General features: G+C 44.1%; 2 protein-coding genes across 3 annotated transcripts in view; one reads left to right on the top strand and one right to left on the bottom strand.

Annotated features, from left to right (window-relative positions):
• Window positions 1–6,931, bottom strand: part of ptcd2 (pentatricopeptide repeat domain 2) — a 32,958-nt gene extending 26,027 nt beyond the window's left edge. Inside the window, exon 1 of the mRNA XM_041187049.1 lies at window positions 6,803–6,931. Within this exon, the coding sequence (XP_041042983.1) occupies window positions 6,803–6,902 (100 nt within the window). The 5' untranslated portion in view covers window positions 6,903–6,931. The remainder of the gene's footprint in view (window positions 1–6,802) is intronic.
• Window positions 6,932–7,081: 150 nt separating this feature from the next.
• The window catches only part of mrps27 (mitochondrial ribosomal protein S27), a 106,421-nt gene continuing 97,345 nt past the window's right edge, over window positions 7,082–16,157 (top strand). The window contains exons 1-2 of one of the 2 annotated variants that reach the window (XM_041186341.1): window positions 7,082–7,202; window positions 15,518–15,598. In XM_041186341.1, coding sequence (XP_041042275.1) covers window positions 7,142–7,202; window positions 15,518–15,598 — 142 coding nt within the window. In that variant the 5' untranslated portion in view covers window positions 7,082–7,141. Of the gene's footprint in view, window positions 7,240–15,517; window positions 15,599–16,157 lie in introns of both variants that reach the window. The other variant, XM_041186344.1, reaches the window with a different exon arrangement.

Genomic DNA, 16,157 nt, shown 5'->3' with positions numbered 1-16,157 from the left:
TCCTGAGACAGGATAATATATCAATGATATATACTTTTTAAAAAATCTTTTCTTTACTTTTCCAAATGTACTATGTTCTGAAGTTAAGGCAAGTTTGTGAAATACTCATGACTCCAGTAGCTTTATAAGAAAATTTAACACTCCAGTGAACCAAACATGTTAAACATGAATGGATGGATTCTAGCTGTAGAATGCCCTTCAGCTAATAAACCATTGAGCATTATTGGAGCCACAGGAGCTTAATTAAAAGACCTACTATCTTCCTGTCCATTCAGTGCTCCCACCTCTCGTCTATTGACAAAGTTGCCTCTTCTATCCTGTGAGAACTTTCTTTCTTTCCACCTTTTTCTGCAATGTATCCCCCATTTCCTGCTACAAATTTTTTGTCCCTAAGGTCCACCTCCTCTTGATCCTGTTCCCACGTAGCTCCTGACCACCTAACTCCACTGCCTGACTCCCATGCTAGCTAACATTGACAATTGAAGCACGACACCCATTCCCTTGAAAACAATCTTCGTCAGCCCCCTCAGAAAAAAATCCCATCCTCAACCCTTCCATCCTTGCTAACTACTTGCACTACATACAACCTCCCATTTCACCGCAAGCTCCACACATGTATCGACATCTCCCGGCCTCTGCCAGCTCTGAACTCCTTGCTGGAATTCCTCCAGTTCAACTTCCATCCTTCTCACAGCACCACAATGACCTCAAAAGACATCCTCTGTCACTGTGATCATGGTGCATTATCCCTCCTTGTCCTCAAGATTTTTGCAAAATCACAGTTAACCATGCCAGCCTTTTCCAATGCCTCTTCTCCATTGTCCAGCTCCATGGGACCACCTCTGCATGGTTAGCATGCCAGCCAGAGCTCAATCAGGATCACGCTCTCTTGGTTGTGGGTTCAAGCCCCACTCCAGGACTTGAACACAACAATCTAGACTGACACTCCAGTGCAGTACCGAGGGAGCACTGCACCATCTTTCAGATGAGACGTAAAATCAAGGCTGAGTCTGCTCTCTCAGGTGGATGTAAAAGATCCCATGGCACTATTTCAAAGAAGGGCAGGGAAATTATCCTCTGTATCCTGGCCAATATTTATTCCTCAATCAATATCACAAGGTTAAATGTTAAGGGCAGCTAGGGATGGGCAATAAATGCTGGCCCAGCCAGCAAAGCCCACATCCCATGAATGAATAACAAAAAAATTGCTGTTTGCGGGAGCTTGCTGTGCACAAATTGGCTGCTGTGTTTCCAATGTTAGGACAGTGACCACACTTCAAAAAAAAAGTACTTCATTGGCTTTGATTCAGGACCTCTTAGGTCATGAAAGGTGATATATAATTGCAAGTCTTTATTTTCCTTTGTGCTTTACATTCTGTCCTGTTATCTGATGAAGGGCCATCAACCTGAAACATTAACTCTGTTTCTCTCCACGGATACTGCCTGACCTACTGAGTATTTCCATCATTTTCTGTTTTTATTTCAGATTTCTAACATCTGCAGTATTTCCCTTTTGTACTGTGAGCAGTTCTGGCCAGGAATGATAGATATAGTGGCCTTGGACGGAGTGCAGCATATATTTGCCTAAATCCAAGGTTGTGCAAGAGGAGCTATTACACAAACTAGGGTTGTATTTCTTGGAATTTAGAAGGGAAGGGGTAAACCGATTGAAGTTTTCCAGATATTAAGGGGAACAGATAGGAAGATGGGGAGTCTAGTTTGGTTTCACCATCACTCAGTGCACAGTTGGTGTCAGAGTTGCTCATGGGCAGCATAGCTCACCATAAAATGTGAGTACATTACTGTCCTGCTGCCCAGAGTACAGATATGCACTTGTTACCCTGATTGGGATGCAGAGAGACATGAGCATGTGACCTCAAATCCAGAAATTACAATCACCGTAGAGACTGATAACTTTTTTTTAGAAAAATAAGGAATCTCCATGACACCTACAGAAAGAAAACTGATAGAGAAGATTTTGCTTTTTAAAACTTATACTGTAACTAACTAACTAAAATCAACATAGGTTGAAGGATATTTCAAATAAGATAAACTTCGCTTTAAGTGGTCAATACAACAAAAATACGCCTCACAGAGTTACAAGCACTCACATTACTTCCTACACAAATGTGGCATCATGTGCAATCTCCCATTTTTCCCCACTTGGCCTCCAACAGAAACAATCCCTCGCTTCCAACTTAATGGATTTGGACCTCGAGTCACTTTCACCAGCAACTGTATTCTACCTGAGGTCCTCAGATACTGTTAAGATCAACAAGATGCACGTCTATGAACCCTCTCTCACTTGGATCACAACAGTCTTGATGCACAGAATCCCAAATACTCCCTTCACTGATCCTTTGAAACACTCTCGCTGGCTCTGGCAAAACTGAAACAGCTCCAGTTGGTCTTGACTGAACTATAATCGCCTGCCAACAGCTCTGTGTCCTATCCAACTGTATAACACACACAGTAACACAGTTCCTGCTCTATTCTCAGAACCCTGCTTCAACACCAGGATCTGTTCCAAACTGCCTGCCACAAGACAGGCTGGAACCCAACAGCCAACATCATTTCTATCAGGTCCAACCCTAACATTGTTATCAAACCCGCTGACAAGGGTGGTGCTGTTGTTGTCTGGCGCACTGACCTCTACCTCGCGGAGGCTGAGCGTCAACTCGCAGACACTTCCTCCTACCTCTCCCTGGACCATGACCCCACCACTGAACATCAAGCCATTGTTTCCAGGACTGTCACTGACCTCATCTCCTCTGGGGATCTCCCTCCCACAGCTTCCAACCTGATAGTCGCCCAACCTCGGATGGCCCGCTTCTATCTCCTACCCAAAATCCACAAACAGAACTGCCCCGGTAGACCGATCGTCTCAGTTTGCTCCTGCCCCACAGAACTCATTTCTCGTTATCTTGACTCCCTTCTCTCTCCCCTTGTCCAGTCCCTTCCCACCTACATCCGTGATTCCTCTGACACCTTACGTCACATCAACAATTTCCAGTTCCCTGGCCCCAACCGCTTCCTCTTCACCATGGACGTCCAATCCCTCTACACCTCCATCCCCCACCAGGATGGTCTGAGGGCCCTTAGCTTCTTCCTCGAACAGAGGCCCGAACAATCCCCATCCACCACTACTCTCCTCCGTCTGGCTGAACTTGTTCTCACGCTGAACAATTTCTCCTTCAACTCCTCTCACTTCCTCCAAATAAAAGGTGTGGCTATGGGTACCCGCATGGGCCCCAGCTATGCCCGTCTCTTTATGGGGTAAGTGGAACATTCCTTGTTGCAGTCCTACTCCGGCCCCCTTCCACAACTCTTTCTCCGGTACATCGATGATTACTTCGGTGCCGCTTCATGCTCTCGTCGGGACTTGGAAAAATTTATTAATTTTGCTTCCAATCTCCACCCCTCCATCATTTTCACGTGGTCCATCTCTGACACTTCCCTTCCCTTCCTTGACCTCTCTGTCTCAATCTCTGGTGATAGACTGTCCACCAATGTCCATTACAAACCCACCGACTCCCACAGCTATCTCGACTACAGCTCCTCACACCCTGCTTCCTGTAAGGACTCCATCCCATTCTCTCAGTTCCTTCGCCTCCGTCGCATCTGTTCCGATGATGCTACATTCAAAAACAGTTCCTCTGACATGTCCTCCTTCTTCCTTAACCAAGGTTTTCCACCCACGGTCGTTGACAGGGCCCTCAACCGTGTCCGGCCCATCTCCCGCGCATCCGCCCTCATGCCTTCTCCTCCCTCCCAGAAACATGATAGGGTCCCCCTTGTCCTCACTTATCACCCCACCAGCCTCCGCATTCAAAGGATCATCCTCCGCCATTTCCGCCAACTCCAGCATGATGCCACCACCAAACACATCTTCCCTTCACCCCCCTTATCGGCATTCCGTAGGGATCGCTCCCTCCGGGACACCCTGGTCCACTCCTCCATCACCCCCTACTCCTCAACCCCCTCCTATGGCACCACCCCATGCCCACGCAAAAGATGCAACACCTGCCCCTTCACTTCCTCTCTCCTCACCGTCCAAGGACCCAAACACTCCTTTCAAGTGAAGCAGCATTTCACTTGCATTTCTCCCAACTTAGTCTACTGCATTCATTGCTCCCAATGTGGTCTCCTCTACATTGGAGAGACCAAACGTAAACTGGGCGACCGCTTTGCAGAACACCTGCGGTCTGTCCGCAAGAATGACCCAAACCTCCCTGTCGCTTGCCATTTTAACACTCCACCCTGCTCTCTTGCCCACATGTCTGTCCTTGGCTTGCTGCATTGTTCCAGTGAAGCCCAACGCAAACTGGAGGAACAACACCTCATCTTCCGACTAGGGACTTTACAGCCTTCCGGACTGAATATTGAATTCAACAACTTTAGGTCGTGAGCTCCCTCCCCCATCCCCACCCCCTTTCTGTTTCCCCCTTCCTTTTTTTTTTCCAATAAATTATAAAGATTTTCCTTTTCCCACCTATTTCCATTATATATAAAAAAAACCCCACTAGAGCTATACCTTGAGTGCCCTACCATCCATTCTTAATTAGCACATTCGTTTAGATAATATCACCAACTTTAACACCTATGTGTTCTATTGTACTATTGTCATTGACATCTTTTGATGATCTGCTTCTATCACTGCTTGTTTGTCCCTACAACCACACCCCACCCCCCCACCTCTCTGTCTCTCTATCTCTCCGCCCCCCACACACACACCTTAAACCAGCTTATATTTCAACTCTTTCTTGGACTCGAACTCAAGTTCTGTCGAAGGGTCATGAGGACTCGAAACGTCAAATCTTTTCTTCTCCGCCGATGCTGCCAGACCTGCTGAGTTTTTCCAGGTAATTCTGTTTTTGTTTTTTATCATTTCTATTTACTTTTTGCTTCAACTTTCATACCCATAGCAACCTCAGGTCACATGGGCATTTCTTGGAACATAATTATGTCATAATTAGGAAACTAAGTACCCCACCCCCCTACCCCCAACCATTAGAAAACTTCCCAATTTCACTTTGGTCTTAAAGGGGACATGGTACAAAAAGAAGTACAGGCTTTTCCCAAAGCACATGGGCCATCAAGTGAGGTAACATATTTTAGGCTGTCATACCAAATCCCAGATTTTCCTATAAAAACAGAAAATGCTGGGAAAACTCAGCAGGCCTAAAAGCATCTGTGGAGAGAGGTACAGAGTTAATGTTTTGAGTCAGCGCGACTTTTCTTCAGAGCCAGACTTGAAACATTAACTCTGTTCCTCTCTTCACAGATGCTGTCAGACCTGCTGAGTTTTTCCAGCATTTTCTGTTTTTATTTCACGTCTCCAGCATCCGCAATATTTTGCTTTTATCCCAGATTTTCCTAGTCAGTTATATGATGGGTATCTGCCTTCAGCTTCTGGGGGGAAAAAGTCTGTGCAGAAGATTTTGTGTTTTTCTAGCCATTTTATTTTGTTCTAAATGTTGACATCAAATGCAACATATGAGACTCATTATAAAAACAAAAAAACTGCGGATGCTGGAAATCCAAAACAAAAACAGAATTACACTCCACCCTGCTCTCTTGCCCACATGTCTGTCCTTGGCTTGCTGCATTGTTCCAGTGAAGCCCAACGTAAACTGGAGGAACAACACCTCATCTTCCGACTAGGCACTTTACAGCCTTCCGGACTGAATATTGAATTCAACAACTTTAGGTCGTGAGCTCCCTCCCCCATCCCCACCCCCTTTCTGTTTCCCCCTTCTTTTTTTTTCCAATAAATTATCAAGATTTTCCTTTTCCCACCTATTTCCATTATATAAAAAAACCCCACTAAAGCTATACCTTGAGTGCCCTACCATCCATTCTTAATTAGCACATTCGTTTAGATAATATCACCAACTTTAACTTTAACACCTATGTGTTCTATTGTACTATTGTCGTTGACATCTTTTGATGATCTGCTTCTATCACTGCTTGTTTGTCCCTACAACCACATCCCCCCCCCCACCTCTCTCTCCCTCTCTATCTCTCCGCCCCCCACACACACACCTTAAACCAGCTTATATTTCAACTCTTTCTTGGACTCGAACTCAAGTTCTGTCGAAGGGTCATGAGGACTCGAAACGTCAACTCTTTTCTTCTCCGCCGATGCTGCCAGATCTGCTGAGTTTTTCCAGGTAATTCTGTTCTTGTATATGAGACTCATTCATTGATTACTTACTCAAGATAAGGGGCTTTGGCAAAAATATGTAGCTCATTTCCCCACTGGTAATCAGAGGTGGCTTAGAATACCTCTGCACCCCCTGCAGTGCAATTGAAGAGTGTTGCTCATCAGTTTGTCATAACTAGTACTAATAACCGATCAGCAAGCAACCCTGTTTTTGTATAATGGGATAAAGCATTTTGTCTCTTGTCTTTTTTTAGGCATAAAATCATTTTTTTCAGTAGCCCATTCCGCATGACTGCAAGGAGTGCATACGATAAAAAGCGTTCTGTAGGATCCCTTACTTTCACCCGAAATTCCTTAACTTTGATCTGAACTTTGAAATAAGTGCTGTTGCTGGACAGAATCTTAGGAATAGCTGCAATTATAACATTCATACGCATATCTTTAAGAGTTTTGACAGTCAATCGTTGATATTGATTTAAAACATGACCTATGCCTCTACGCCTCGCAGCTGCTTCGCTTTAAAGGGGACTTGCCACCTGGCTGGTACTCGATGCGCACTAAGGTCACCCCGACCCCCCCCCCCGTAAGTAAGCACAATGGATGCCAGTGCCTGACTAACTAACTTCACTCACTCACCGCAGCGCCAGCAGTCGCGGGCTTTATTCTGATGAAGGAACGTGCAGCCTCTGACATTCTGAAATAGAACACTCAGTCCTCGCGTCACAAGCACCGCCATTCCACCCGGACGTTACCACTGCTCGCCGGTGGTGGGGGGAATGGTTATCGAGTCACCGGATGCCAAAAGTCACCTCCTACACTCGGGGAGAAACCAACCGCAGCGCCAGTTTAACCGAGACAGATTCCAATGTTCCACGTTCAATAACTGGAAAAGATTTTTTAAAAAATGCCTGGTTTATTTATTTGAGTTAATAGATATCCCCCTCCTTGTCCAGGTTTGGTTTCGCTCATTCCAAGATGGCAGCCTCCTGGCTGCGGCAGAGTGCGCCGCTGGCTCGAGCTGTGAGCGGTCTCGCAGGTACCAAGCGTTCCATTCGTCACTGAACACTGAGCCGGTGCGTCCTGTAAACAGGCGGACAGTGGCGCTTAGGGACACTGTGCTGCAGCTTGTCCATTCACCTTTCAAACAGCAACAACCCTCATGGGAAATGTGGCGATGGAAGTCCCAGGTTTATCGGGTTATTCTACCTGCCCCTTTAATCAGCCACATTGTACCGTGAGGCAGGTTGTTGCTGCAACTTGGCTACATTGGAAAGTTTTTTTAAAAAGCAAACGATTGCTCCCTGGAGACTTTTAAAAAAAAACTCTCCCCATGGGTGAAATGTACAAATAATACAGGGCGTCTGCTTGTTGGTTTCCTACATTTCAACATTAGGTGGCAGAGTAGAGCAGTCCGGGGCAAATGTGATAAGGTCGATGGATTAAAAAAATGTATGTGGCTTTTGGGGGGAGGCAGACGGGTGCAAAGATTGTAAACAGGCTGTAGTTCAATATCCAGCAACCCCAGGTCGCAAGGAATAAGTTAAAACAGGAAAAGATGGAACTACTCAGCAGGTCAGGCAGCATCTGTGGAGGGAGGAACAGTTAACGTTTCAGATCTGTGATCAGGCTTTATGAAAGTATTTCCAGCATTCTCTTTTTATTTTCGATTTCTAGCATCTGCACTATTTTGCTTTTGTATTTAGGGATAACTAAGTTGACCTTAGACCTTTGTACAGGAGATGGCCTTGCTTGGGAGAGCAACACCAGTCTTTACTACATACAAGCAAAATACTGCAGATGCTGGAAATCTGAAATAACAGAAAATGCTGGAAAAAACTCAGCAGGTCTGACAGCATCTGTGGCGAGAGAAACAGAGTTAATGTTTCGAGTCTCTATGACCCTGCTTCAGAGCTCTGAAGAAGGGTCATACAGACTTGAAACGTTAACTCTGTTGTTTGCTGTCAGACTTGCTGAGTTTTTCCAGCATTTTCTGTTTTTATACCACATCTTTACTAATGTGTTATTGGGGTACTTGAACTGATGGAATAGATTAGGATGGCATACTGTATGCCAACTGACCCAGCAATATCATATGACCAGACTATCTCTACAGGCAAGAGATTTGCTGTGTGAAACTTGGTGATAATCAGTAGACTTATTCAGACACAGCTTATAATTAGGGGGATTTCTGTGACTGGACTGGCACTTCTGAGTCATTGCCAAGTTTTGAATGTGGGTAAGGCTCATTGGTATTCCAGAGTGTCCTCAGCGTTCTTTTATGCCTCCAAGTAGCTTGTAATGCACAGCAGCAGACATATCCTGGTACCTCTCCTTGGCTGATATGCTAAACTAAGTGAGAGTATTATTAGCTTCATCTGATGTAAATGGGGGTGGGGTGGGGGCATCACCCCTCTAAGTGCATGAAATCTGGAACCAGGGAAGAGGTGGATAGCCCCAGCAACAAGACAATAGATCTGAAGGCTGACACCAGCAAGATGTGAGAATAATCAGGCACTCTCCTGATGAAGTGGACTTGTGGCCAGTCACCTTGGAAAAGTTTGGACTTAACAAGTACTCCATAATTAGTAAAAATGCTGTGTACAGTAAATGACACGACTTTGCATCCAACCGTTTGCAAGAGGAAGGAACTTGAAGAAGAAACGCAATTAAGCTTTGAAATAAAAACAGAAAAAGCTGGAAAAACTCAGTAGGTCTGACAGCATCTGTGGAGAGAGAAACATAGTTAACGTTTCAAGTTCGTATGACCCTCAGAGCTAAAGAGAAATAGAAACGGGATGAAATTTATACTGTTTAAGGGGGGGGGGGGGGGGGGGGGGGGGAGCAGGTGAAACTGGATAGAAAGCTAGCGATAGGTGGGGACTAAGGAGGGATTGACAAAGATATGGACAAAAAGACAAAGGGAGTGTTAATGGCAGTGGTAAGGGCTAAAGAAGGTGCTGATAGTGGCCTAAAGTTAGGAAAGCAGAATGTGTTAATAGCAGAACAAGGGTCAGAGCTCTGAAAGAACAACATGGAACAAGTAATGGATGGCCCTTTTGGGGGGTGGGGTGGGGGGGAAGGGGCAGTGAATAAAATGAAATAAAAATAAGTAAATAGAAAATAACAAATTTTAAAAAAGGGGTGAGGATAGAGCAGAGAGTTCATGTCTGAAGTTGTTGAACTCAATTTGAAGTCCGGAAAGCTGTAAAGTACCTTATTGGAAGATGAGGTGCTGTTCTTCTAGTTTGGGCTTCACTGGAACATAACAGCAGGCCAAGGACAGACGTGGGCATGAGAGCAGGATGGGGTGTTGAAATAGCAAGCGTCAGGAAGGCCTGAGTGAAGGTGTTTTGCGAAGCGGTCACCCAGTCTGCGTTTGCTCTCCCCAATGTAGAGGACACTACATTGGGAGCAGCGAATGCAGTAGACTAAATTGAAGGAGATGCAAGTGAAGCGCTGCTGCACCTGAAAGGAGTGTTTGGGCCCTTGAACGGTGAGGAGGTAAAGGGGCAGATGTTGCCCCTTCTGCAATTGCATGGGAAGGTGCCATGGGAAGAGGATGAGGTGTTGGGGGTGATGGAGAAGTGAGCCAGGGTGTCCCAGAGGGAACAATCCTTACGGAATGCCGACAGCAGGGGTGAGGGGAAGATGTGTTTGGTGATGGCATCATGCTGGAGCTGGCAGAAATGATGGAGGATGATCTTTTGAATGCAGAGGCTGGTGGGATTAACATTGAGGACAAGAGGGACCCTATCATGGTTCTGGGAGAGATGGGAAGATGTGAGGGTAGAGGCGTGGGAGATGGGTCAGACACAATTGAGGTCCCTGTAAATCACAGTGGGTAGGAAACCTCAGTTAAGGAAGAAGGAAGACGTGTCAGAAGCACCGCTTTGGAAGGTGGCATCATCGGAACAGATGCGACTGAGGTGAAGGAACTGAGAGAATGGGATGGAGTCCTTACAGGAAGCAGGGTATGAGGAGCTGTAGTCCAGTAGCTGTGGGAGTCGGTAGGCTTGTAATGAACACTGATGGACAATCTGTCACCAGAAATGGAGACGGAGAGGTCAAGGAAGGGAAGCGAAGTGTCGGAGATGGACCATGTGAAGGTGATAGAGGGTTGGAAATTGGAAGCAAAATTTAATAATTTTTCCAGATAAGACGAGAGCATGAAGTGGCACCGAAACAGTCATCAACGTACCGAAGAAAGAGTTGTCGGAGGGGGCCTGAGTAGGACTGGAACAAGGAATATTCTACATACCCCATAAAGAGATAAGCATAACTGGGGCCCATGTGGATACCCATAGTCACACCTTTTTACTTTGAGGAAATGAGACAAGTTTAAGGAGAAATTGGTCAGTGAGAGACCAAGTTCAGCCAGACGGAGGAGAGTGGTGGTAGATGGGGATTGTTCGGGCCTCTGTTCAAGGAAGAAGCAGAGAATCCTCAGACCGTCCTGGTGGAGGATGGAGGTGCAGAGGGATTGGATGTCCGTGGTGTAGAGGAGGCGGATAGGGCTAGGGAACTGGAAATCGTTGATATGATGTAGGGTATCAGAAGAATCACGAATGTAGGTGAGAAGAGACTAGACAAGGGGAGAGAGAACGGAGTCAAGATAGGAAGAAATGAGTTCCATAGGGCAGGGACAGGCTGACATGGTGGGCCTACCGGGACAGTCCTGTTTGTGGAATTTGGGAAGGAGTTAGAAGCGGGCAGTCCGAGGTTGGGAGACTATGAGGTTGGAAGCTGTGGAGGGAAGATCTCCAGAGGAGATGAGGTCAGCAAAGTCCTTGAAATAACGGTTTGATTTTCGGTGGTGGAGTCATGGTCCGGGGGAGGTAGAAAGCAGTGTTTTAGAGTTGCCACTCAGCCTCTGCAAGTTAGAGGTCAGTACGTCAGACAACAACATCACGACTCTTGTCAGCATAATTAAGTTTTGACCATTTGATATGTTGTAGCTGCCTTTTGATATGGAATAGGTCACATTGATTGGCTCCATTGTTTTGAATTCCCAGCTGGCTTAGTAGGTGCTTACTAAACTATACAAACCTGTATTCCAGTTGTAGCTTCTGGTCTGTGCTGAATTAACTGATTGTAACCAATAAGGAGTTTGGATCTGTGGTTGTTTTCAGTGCTCACTGGTTAGCAAGTGGAATTAAAAAAATCTAATCACCATTACTCCTAATTGTTATTCAATAACTTCTTTAATGTGATGGGGGGATGGGGACAGGAAAGTGAGTTGCTGTCATTTGCCATATCCCCCCACTGTTCAATAGTATTAGTGACACTCAGGCTCGGTTTTCACATGAAAGATGATCATTAGCTTGAGCTATCAGAGGGCCATTAACACCCGGGGAACCATACTTCATCTGGGACTGATGAAGGCTATGCCTCTAAAACCATGATGAAAGCTTTAACTGTACATTATTGCTCAGCTTTGCTGCATCTTTCTCCAGCACATTGACCCTAAGCAAGAAGTAATTGGTCTCCTCCCATATAATACACTTGAAGTGCTGTCATCTACAGGAGCTGGAAAGTGGGATCAAGTTTGATAGCTACATTTTGACAACCAGAGACACAGTGGTCTGTGCTATAATTTCTCTATGTATCTATGTCTTATAAACTCCTCTACCCATTGTTATGGACACCCCGTTGACCTTACCATCTTATATTACCATCTCAACTTCAATTGACTGGATTACAGATTAGGGCTTACCCAAGCATTTCCTTATATCCTTCACCATCCACTACCTCTTTTCATCACATTTTCTGATTCCTCCCATAGGCCCGCTTCCCAAGCCATTCATAACTTTACCTTCACACACTCAACTGTGTCTAGCCTTTGGCTCTCCATTCACCACAGTGACCCAGAGTTTGCAGTCTTAATGAAATTCTAGGAAACGACAGCAACTTCTGGCATCTGCATATATGCAATTAAATATGGAAATCCAGAAGGTGCTGTTAGTGATTAGTTTCCCCCCTCCTCCACAGGTTGCACTGTTGAAGTTCTTGAGGTCCACTGGGATGATTTATCTAAATCATGAACTTCCATTTTTTATGTGATTATTCTCAGTAAGATCTCTTGAAAGTGTTGAATGCCTTGTTAAGTGAGGCATAACAGGATTTTTAACTTATGATTACTCCTGAACAATCTCTGTAATTTTATAATTTTATATTTGTGGAATATCAAATGTCTCCATTTACTTGGTAACAATTCCATAGTTTTCTGAGATAATTTTTTTATGTTCGTTTGCTATTTTTGTTTCTACCTTTATCAAACATCCCAAGATTTATTTTGATTCCTGTAAAATTATAAGTAAATGATAAAACCTACTTGTTACTTCCTAGCTGGCTATATGTGAGAATTCCTCAATGTGATCAGCTGCTTAACTAGATCTTTGTAGGCAGCTTTCTTTGAGGGTCAGTGGCAAGTGCCGTGATGTCGCTGCTGACTACAAAATTTAGGCCAATACCTGTTCTGCAGCCTGTGCTCAATCACCTCCCTCAGCTCCAACTTCAATGCCCTTGTGACCAAACAAATTCATTTTTATCATGGCCTGTTTATTCTCCCAGTATGTCCCAACTTTTTTTCTCTTTCAAACTTACGCAGGCAGTTATCTGGCGGCCAACTGCTTTAACCATCCATTGCCATATTTGGTTGGACCACATTGAGCCTTGTTGTCCACTGACAAAACTATTTACTACTCAAGGATAATCATGCTCCTTTGCTTCATTACCATCTGCCTCCTTAAACTCCTCCCCTGCCCCCTCTCTCCTTCCCTATAATAGCAAGTGCAATGAGCTTGTGGACTTTTTCATCAAGAAAATTAAGATTACCTGTTCAGCTGCCTCAGATGCACTCCCTTTGCTATACCAACCAAGTCAAACTTACACTCAGCTTTCTCAGCCCCAGCATCTTCTAATTCTTCTCCAGCCCCCACAGTGTCCTTCTTGTCCATGGGACTCATATCAGGCTATCATCTGCATTCCCACTAAACTATTGGCTACCCTGACCTCTTCCTGACCACAAATCTAGCTGACCTGTAAATGGTTTCACCTTATCAAGCACTATTGTTCTCCTTGTTTTTCAAAACCTGTGTCATCACCTGCCTCCTCAAATATCTTCCCTCAACCCCTCTTTCCCTGAAAATACTGTCCATCTCCAATTTCTCTTTCCACTCCAAAGGCACATTATTGCCTTCTAAATATGTGCTTATCTTTCCTGCAATGCCATACTTCAATCTCTCAATCAGTTTTTCTTCCTGCAAAAGCACTGGAATGGCCCTAACTAAAGTCATAAATGCCTGGTCCTTTTCAACTCCTCTGCAACAGTGGCCATACTTAATCACATCATTCTCCTCCATTGCCCAGCTGATTGGAACTGCCCTTACTTACCGATCCATACATAGCTATTGCATCTCCAACAATAGCTTCTCTTCTCACCCCAGCTAAGTTACCCCTGGTTATCTAACCTTGGCCCCTACCTCCTTCTCTCTATATGCTGCCTTTTGGTGACATCATCTGAACACATGTACACTGATGACACCCACCACCTGTTGTAACCCATTAAGTGCCTCTGTTGTCAGATTGCTTGTTCAGTATCCAGCCTTGGATGAACCACAATTTCCTCCAGTTAAATATTAGTAAGACTGAAGCTATTGCCTTTGTGACCTGTCACAAACTCCATATCCTTGCCACTAATTTCTGCCCCTTCCAGCCACTCTTATCAGTTGAAAGCTGAGCATTTGCAACTTTGGCATCTGATTGGCCTTAGATGAACTTCCTACCCCTTATCCCCATCATTACATAAAATACTGACTCCTATCTCTGTGATGCCATCCATCTTGCCCCTGGTTTGGTCCATTTGCCCTGAAATTCTCACCCATGCCTATGATCCATTCACACGATTATTTTGAAACTCTGCTTTACTGTCTCTCATCTCTCAACCTCAAACTTCAACTCATCCTGAAATCTTCTGATCTTATCCTATCCTGTACCAAGTCTCCCTTCACCCCTCCTTAAAATTCAACTCTTTGACCAACTTTTTAATAATCCTTTTTAATATCTCTGTCTTTGGCTGATTGTCAGTTTTTGCCTGATAACATTTTTGTGCAGCTCCTTGAGATATTGTTGTACATATAAAGGAAAGTTAAGTTGGGCTTTGCCAATGCTGGTCTGAAATTGTTTAGAAGGTCTGTAAAGCTGTCCTGAGGTAACTTTCTTTTTAAATGTACCTTCACTCCTTATTAAAATGCTTGGTTGCACCATGGTAGCAAAGCTTAGCCTGAGAGCTGAACTCATGAAGGATTATTTGTGACTGCCAAAGAATAGCATACTGAACTAATGCTTTGTTATTGCATGCAAGCCAATACTGTGAAAGTTTTTATATTTATCGTTTCAATGGGTGATGGCCAGAAATGTGAACTTAAAAGCAGTATGTAACAAATGTTATTTGTGTATGTCTATGGTAGTTGCAGTGTGTACTTGGGAACATGCTGGAGGACTGGAGCCTTGAAATTGAGTCATTTTAGAAATTCCCAACAGTGCAGCTTAATTTGGAATGGTGATCAGACAAATATTAAAACAGTATGGCATCTCACAAGGAAGATTGATGCAAAATATAATCCTTCGTAATTTGCCCTTAGTGCACACAGAGACTGATTTTGTATTTCTTCACCCAGATTTAGAGTTCAGCTGAAACTAGGTCAATAAGATCATCAGAGCTAAGGACACTCACTTGATATCTATTTTAAGGGTCCATAGCCAGCAGGACAGTCTTGAAGAGCTTGGGCATTTTATTTTGGAAATGTGCGGACTTTGTGAAGATATGACTGAGGCCTAATGAAGAGAAAATATTCTGTGCACATGAATGGTTTACATAAGGTGGAGGTACTTTAGGAAAACATAAGAGTTAGGCTAAATGCAATGAAGTGCTATTCACAGACTCACTGACCTCTAGAATAGGATGCTCGCAAATGCAGTGTGCGTTATTTGCTACAATGTTCAAAAGGGAGCCAGGCACGTTTCTGTACTTGGAAAGCATCTTAAGATGTAGAATTTAGGTGGTAGTGATATTAGTTAGATGATCTAGAGCTTGCTCGATTGCCATTGGGAGCTGAAAGGAGTTGACCAGAATTCTTTCCCTGGACTGCCTAAGGTTTTTTTCTTTACAGAAGATTGCATGACTGGTGGTGGAGGGGAAGAGGGCTGACAGGATGGCATAAGTTTAAAGATTTCTCTGTTGATTGCACTACATTGGAAGGCACATCAATTTGACTTGATGAACCAGCTACTCTTTCCCTGTCCTTTTTCTTATGCCCATGTACTGACACATATTTTTCTTTTTTCTTCTAGTAACCAAAAGGTCTCTGCTCTCTGCAGCTTATTTAGATAGTCAGAAATGGGACCAGAGGAAGAAAGATCCTCAAAATCTGGGTAAGTGAAAAACCATTAAGAGCTCAAATTTTAGCATTTTGTAGGGTATTGCTTCTGGAAATGGGACTCTGGAAGTTAGTGTTCATCTCTGTCTATAAATCCCTGACAACTCCCCCTTAAAATCACGTTCCATAATGTTTAGATCCTATCACTCACAATCCCATTCATTGGGTGTTCTCTAATCAAACACTACTTTTATAGTTAATCCTTGTGTCAAGGATGTCATCCAATTAGTGCAGAAACAATGAGAAGCAATTGTGTGGCCAAGTTCAATTTCTGTGATGTAGGCCTCAAAAATAATTAACGGCAATATTAGGGAAGCATTTGCAAGGCAGAATAAACCAGTCTGGAACAGAAATTAGAATGAAAGAACAGAAAACAAGTGAAGAGAAGAAGAAAATAAACCTGGTGAAGAAAGAAACTGATTTCATAAGTAGGTGCAGATGCACTCCCAAACATCTGGTATTGTTAAAACATTTTGCTCTGTTCCAAATTTTTTGGAAAATAAGATTCATGATACTCATAAATTTTGGCTACTTTGATGGTGTAGAGTGAGGAA

This window comes from Carcharodon carcharias, chromosome 4 (assembly GCF_017639515.1).
Source record: "Carcharodon carcharias isolate sCarCar2 chromosome 4, sCarCar2.pri, whole genome shotgun sequence".
In the NCBI taxonomy this organism is placed as follows: domain Eukaryota; kingdom Metazoa; phylum Chordata; class Chondrichthyes; order Lamniformes; family Lamnidae; genus Carcharodon; species Carcharodon carcharias.
Note: the sequence above shows the minus strand (reverse complement) of the source record. Positions and strands in the feature narration are given on the sequence as shown.